Consider the following 6,901-nt stretch of genomic DNA (forward strand, 5'->3'; position numbering starts at 1 on the left):
CAAAAAAAAGTCAGACAACTCTCTCACATTATCTTTTTTACCTCATAGATGTTAACAACAACCAGCTGCGTTGCAAACCATGCAAGGTGGGTTCAGGACGTGCTGCTGGGGTGTTGACAGACCCAGTTACACACTGAGCAGCAACCCCTCATTGTGCATCACAGAGTTTCACACCTCAGTTTTCAAGCTCTAATTACAAGTCATTTGCTGACTCTCTTTCTTGATCACACAAAATTTTCCCCCAAAATAAAGAAACTCAATTTTCTTATCTGAATCCCTGACAGATCCTTTAGGATTAGGAATAAGGATCTTCTTAAATACCCACTAGGAAACAGTGGTAGAGAACAGAAACCCAGAAGCCTTGGGACACAAAGATCAAGCACAGCAGCCCTTACACCTTATTCTGGCACATCTCAGTAGCCATCATCATGGAATTTAAATGCAAAGTTCTTGTCTTAAAACCCACAAACCAGGCGTGCCACATTATTCCAAGGAAACTGATTTTAGCTCTATTCACATGAGTCCATTTAAAAATATATATAAATCCATTGATATATTCACATCACGACATGGAGCTGTCTTCTGCACTACACTGAACAGGGAACTCCACTGCTTCCTTTAAGGAAACAGATACTGGAAACATTCTTCTTTCAAGAAGAGGCACTCAGTATTATTTGAACTATATTTTATTTGGTGAACAGTCATTCTAATAGCAACTATCAATACAAACCCATGTGTTGAATGCAAAACCTCACACTAAAGCCAGAAGTGAGGCCTATTACCAAAGCCAAAGGCTTTCCATTGCCAGTTTGGGGGAGAGAGGGGCAGCTGGGCAGAGCAAACCAGGGAGCTGCTCAGCCAGGGGAGGAGCACAGGGACCATCCATTCCCAGAACTGGCAAGGAGCATTCCGGGAAGAAGTGGGCTTTAATGTGGCATGGATGGCAGGCAAAGATAGGGTGCCTGACACAACTGACACACTGTTCCCTGCACAGAGAGGCATTAACAGAGGCTCCAAGACAAGTGGGAGAGGGACACAAAGAACAACAAGGATCCAGGACTGGAAGGGGTGAGGGCAGCAAAGCAGGGAGTGGGCAGATGTGAGAACGAAGAAATGAGAGAAAGATAATATTTAACTGCAACATACAGGCCACGGCTAATGGTTTTGAAGGGTTCACATTGTAAGAAAAATTCGCAGAAATAAAAGGAGATAAGCTTCACGTTAAGGCATGTAAGATATTGTGCCCCACTGTACTACTGCTCGTCCTTATAGCAACACAAGGAACTTGTAACATTCACCTGAAACCTCTCTGCAAACAGTTTTGCCCTCACCCTTTCTGAGGAAAGAATACATAGAAGGCAAAAAGCATTTCATTGCCAACATCCCCAGCCAGCTGGAACTATCATCACTATATAAAACCTCCCCAAAACTACCATTCCATCTTCTTCCATTTCCAAATCAATTGGAGTTAAACCACTTGGAATTGGTGTGTTACATGAGCTCCATTTCTTTTAGAAGGTACAGAGAAACATGGAAACAACTGGGTATGCATTTGAAATATAAAAAGGAGCAGGAGGTTTCTGAAAGATACCTTTAGAAAAATAATCATCTACCTTGACTACAATTTGTTTGTTGTTTATATTAGGGATTTCCTAACATTACCATTAAATCGCAGGTTATTATTTCACCAGGAAAGCCAAATTTCTGTTAATGGATCTCCTGAATTTCTGTTCTGCGGGTTCTCTCACAAAACCTCCAAACCAGTTTTCATTGATTCAGGGGAAGCAATGAGGATAAATTCATGCAGCACTAAAGAGACCAGTATAATTCAACCCTACTTAATGTCGCACGACTTCGTTTCCCTCAGTGCTCGTGATTTTAGCTGTTTAATGAAAGGGTGTCAGCAGAACAGGCACTGTGCAATCACACAGCTCAAAGAAAAAAACAACTGTTACTCATGCAAAAGGCAACTGTTGCCTAAAGTGAGATGCAGCTTTGGAACAGGCAGATGCTTTTTAGTTACTTGCTTTCAGAGGAGAGCTTGTGCATATTTAACGTCTGCGTTGCTTCTGTAATTGCTCTCCATCCAGTGCTGGAAGTCCACCTGCTCCCCATGAATTGAAGGGGAAAACGTGTGCCTATATAGTGACAATAGAAACATGATGGCTCAGCACATATTTTACTATGCATTGCAAATATGTGAATACAAAAGGTAGTCACGCACCACATGCTATTCTAGAATAAATATCAGAGTCTGCTCATTACTGGTTTTAATACTTACTCATCACTCCCTTTCTCTCTGCACACAGAATCAGAGGTGTGACCCAGGACTTGTTTTCCCAAGGTCTCTCCCTGTCAACGCACCGTTGTTCAGCAGAACAAACTTCTATGTATTTTGTTCCATATAGCTTAAAGTTCAAAGCCACAAAGTTCTATCCCAAGGATGGCCAAATTTAGGCCCCTGAACGGGTTTTGTGACTTGAGACCACTTGAGGCTAAGTAACAAAAAAAAAAAGAAGGAAAAAAAAGAAGCCAGGAACAAGGCTGTACACTTGTATCTTCAAAGAGAGACTGAGATTGCTACAAATACCACAAGTTATTTATGGCGTGTGAAATGCAAGAGGCATTCCTAACAAAAGACATCAAGCCTGGCCTGTGCCATGGTGCTCACACAGCAGTGGAGAAAGCTCTTTCACAGGACAGGCTCCAAAGATGACTTATTATCTAAACAAGCACAGTCCAATCAATAGCCCCAGGCTGACTTCAACCCACCACTTTCACTCAGACTCAACAAGCTCTGAATCCTTTCTCCTGCACCTACTCACAGCATGGAAAGGAGCGCTGTGTTTGTTCCAAAGGGGAGAGAAGGGGGATGTGGAGGATTGGCATCCTGCCCTCCCTCAAACTGAACATACATTTTGGACACTGCCTGGGTATAGGCAGCCTTTCCTTCCTCTATTCTGTCGACTTTTTGGCTCAGACTCCCCCCAGGGCTGCCAGAGCTTGCGCAGGACTAAGAGGGAAAGAAGGCAGGGAGTAGAGAATGGGCAAGGAGAAAGCTGCAACAAGCACCTCACAACGGAAGAAAGAGATGGAAAAAGTAGTTTGAGGCTGTGTTACACACCACTGTGGCCAGAGGATACTACAGCAGCCTTCCTCCTCCTTCCCCTCATGTCCCTCTGCCATGCACATGTTCTGTCCCAGAGCCTGGCAAAACCTCAGATCACAGGAGAATCTCACACTTTAAAAATACATTTTCTTCAAACCATGTCAACCTCTGCCCCTAAACCACAAGAAAAGCCTAATGCAGAACAAAAATCATTGAGGAATTTGCATCAAAAGACAGATACATTAACCCTCAGCTGAAATGTTCCAGGGAGCTTTTGGAAGAAAGATGCTTCTAGGCTTTGTCTGCAGAGCCATTGTGCTCCTTATGTGGGGATGTTTTATCTTAGCCCTAGAAAAGGACAAGACAATTAAGAGTCCAGAATTTCCTTTCTGCCTATAAACTAGAAGTACACTCCTTAAAACTATCAGCCTAAATATGGTTACCAAAGCAGGTACATCTAGCATGGGGCAAGCAATACATTTAGACAATGACAGTTTAAAAACTATAATCCAAAGATAATAGATTTTCTTTTGCAATTTTAAACATTCCTAGCCACTCCACTCTCAGAGAGAATACGTCTGTATTACTCTTGCTGATAAACAGTAACACATAAAAAAAGGAAACCCTTTTTTTTCCCCCTCTATCATATCCAATTCAATTGCATTCATTAAATTTCATTATCTCTACATCATTTAATTTAGGTCAACATGTCAAAGTAACCTAGGATCATGTTTGCTTTAAGTCAGCCAGCATTATTCTCCTACCTGAACAGCCCATTTCAGACTCAGTGACAGAATTGCCCTCCACTTCCTCCACACTCCATGAAGGAAAAAGCCAGGACCTACACTGCAATTAACAAAATCACTGCATGCTGACAGCATACTAAGCTTCTCTACAATGAATATTATACAACTATTGCACAACAGCAATAAGGGGAAGAAAGTCTAGCAGTAAGTTAATTGTTATTTATTAATGACTGCAGTCATTATTAAATTATTACATAATTTATAATGTAATACAGTGTATCTCAACTTTCGAGGTTTCCTTTTTTTTTTTTTTGAGCCTTCAGAGATAAAACCTTGTTTCACAGAGGCAGCAGAAGACTCTCGTTGCAGGGAGGTGTCCATCTCCATTTCCCCATATTTTCCTGGGATCCCAATGACAGTAGCTGCAGTTCACCCTGCTGTCTGCACAGTATGAACCCACACACGTCACAAACAGACCCAGATTTCCACATGTGATGTATTTTTATACAAGTTTAAAGAACATCCATATTATGTCATCTCAAAACGTAACACTCTGTTCCAAAACATGCAGTATTTGGGTTCTAGCTGAAAAGTAACTTTACAGAACCCAAGAAAAGAGGCTGGATGTTGACTCCCAGAGAAAAGCTGGGAAGGAGAGACTGGCCAGCACCACCTACCCCCTGTGGTCCAAGGGAATTCTCTTCCAGTGTAAAATTTAAGAACAAAAATGCAACATTGACCTCTTCCTGTCTGTATCATGAAGAAAAAACTAGTACCAGAAATGACAAGTAATCTACAAAAAATGCATTTAAGTAATGCGTTTAGATTGTGATTAAGCATCACTGACATGAAGGAGAAACAATAATAGACCACTTCCTTGAGCACCCAAATTAAAAAATAGAGAAGCGGTAAGGAGACTCAGGAAATTAAAAAAGAGGGAAGAAAAGTAGAAAAAGGTTTCCCAGCTCTGGAAGGCTTCACTGACACACATCACCATTTAACACTAATGCAGCTCAGTACCCTCCTATTACACGGCTATTTGGAGCCTGTGCTGTGCCCAGAAAGGGACAACGTGAGCAGAAGTCATTAACACTAAGCAAGCACACAAAGGACAGGCAGCCTTCAGTTTTCTTACATTCTACGAGAGAGGGAAAAATTTGCCCATGTCAGAAATGAGAGATGTAGAGAGGACTATCAAGCCAGGCAAATTATTCATCCCTGTGGGGCAGGACAACCTGTGAGAGGGATAAACTTGGAGACAATCATTCTACAGCTTTTAATATGGATTTATTGCATGAACTTGGGCAGTCACCTCCTGGTCTTTTGTTTTTCTTACCAACAAAAGCAGGGATAGTCGGCTTTTGTTAAAATAGGAATATACAGTTTTTATAAAACAGAAAGCAAGTATAATTTAGATTCAGAAAATTATTGAGTTCTGTGAAGTGCAGGGAATCCTAAACTGGAAACATTACACACATAACAAGTCTTTGTGTAATAATCATATCTGTGTCACTACTTTTGACCTTATGCTAGAAAAGTTACAAACATGTTTTGTCTTCTGGAAGTGACATAGGCACTGCAGAACTGCCTGTTATAAACCATAACAATATTAAACTGTCTCTCTGTGGATCCATCCTCCTCCAAAGCCAACACGAGGCTTAATTTTCCAGGTTCTCTTTGCTATTGATGCTCATTCTCTCCCTCTAAAGACCACTTATTTAATCTTGCAGGCAAAAGGAAAAAAGTTAATGCAACTTCTATAAACTGAGAGCCTTCTGAGTTACTCAAGCTGACTCACCTTCCACGAATTTAAAAGAGTGTTAGGTGACAGACGTAAAACAACAGTAAAAACCCTGCATTTAAATCCAAATGCCTGGCTCTCCCCACCTCCTAAATGACTGCCCAGGGGTGCACATCAAGGGCTTATCTGCACAAGTTATTCACCAACCTGACCAAACTTTCTTGCAGCTCTCTTCATTTCTTTCCTGCGTTTTGTCATCTTCTTCAGCCTCTCCTTCCCCACAAAGTCTTTTCTTTTTTCCCCCATTTTCTCCAATGCTTTCCTTCTTTCTAAACCATTTTCTTCCGTTCTCTGTCCCCACCTTCTCTGAGGCTCTGTTCCCTTATCTCCTTTTCCTCATTTCTGAATCAATTTCACCCCCGGTGCCAGATGAAGTTCCTGGAATTGCTCAGAAGCAGACTTTGCCCCTTTTGTCTGCCTGCAGAGGAGGGAGCCTTGCAGCTGGAGAATGTGCAAGTAGTGCATTCTTGCCTGTACCCTTTGCTTGATTTGCCCTCACATCTGGGCTCCAGCAGGCAGCTGAAAGAATCAGATCCTTACCCGGGCCAGACCAAGTATTCTTGGGATGCCCCAGCTAAAAAACATCTACAGAACCACTCGTTAGACACTTCAAAACAACAAAAAGTTACTAATAAAGGGGACTACTTGCAAATAACGTGGGTCTTGTGCTTGACCAAGTAAGGGATGTCACACAGGCTAAAAATGAAAGGTAAGTTTTTGAGTGTAGATTCATGAACGAGGTTCACAGGTAAACTACAAATACAAACAAGTTATTTAATATTTCAACATTGCAGAAAGTTGCTAATATTCTAAATATGTCTGACAAGTTGTCTGCCCTGAGCAAACCCTAACTCATCTCAAATGCCAAGGCCTGCCATAACAGAACTACCAGCTCCAGAGCTGCAGGTGATACTTACTCCCTCACACTGGTGTCATGAACAAACTCTCTCAACCACTAGAAAAGGATGAGGCTTTCTCTGTATGCATATGCTTTTAAGATTAGTGCACCAGTTTGGTTTTTTTTTTTTTTTTTTGCAGAGAAGCAGACAAAAAATCTAGTGGTTGGTGTGTGAAGACAGTGCATGTACACCTATGTACAAGCACACAGAGTCTATTCTGGGTACAACACCACGATATACTCACTGCCTTTATAAATGCATTTCTTGGGTTCACCCCAGACTAACAGCAGACATCAGAACACCCTCAGGAGAAAGGAGTCTTTCACAGACCAGTTTCTGTCTTTGA

The 6,901-nt window shown here is 41.7% G+C and overlaps 1 protein-coding gene across 1 annotated transcript in view; it reads right to left on the reverse strand.

The window, feature by feature from the left end:
• Window positions 1-6,237, reverse strand: part of DOCK10 (dedicator of cytokinesis 10) — a 142,424-nt gene extending 136,187 nt beyond the window's left edge. The window contains exon 1 of the mRNA XM_066326275.1: window positions 5,804-6,237. Within this exon, the coding sequence (XP_066182372.1) occupies window positions 5,804-5,902 (99 nt within the window). The 5' untranslated portion in view covers window positions 5,903-6,237. The remainder of the gene's footprint in view (window positions 1-5,803) is intronic.
• Window positions 6,238-6,901: the final 664 nt, after the last annotated feature.

Source organism: Sylvia atricapilla, chromosome 10 (assembly GCF_009819655.1).
Source record: "Sylvia atricapilla isolate bSylAtr1 chromosome 10, bSylAtr1.pri, whole genome shotgun sequence".
NCBI classification, from domain to species: Eukaryota; Metazoa; Chordata; class Aves; order Passeriformes; family Sylviidae; genus Sylvia; species Sylvia atricapilla.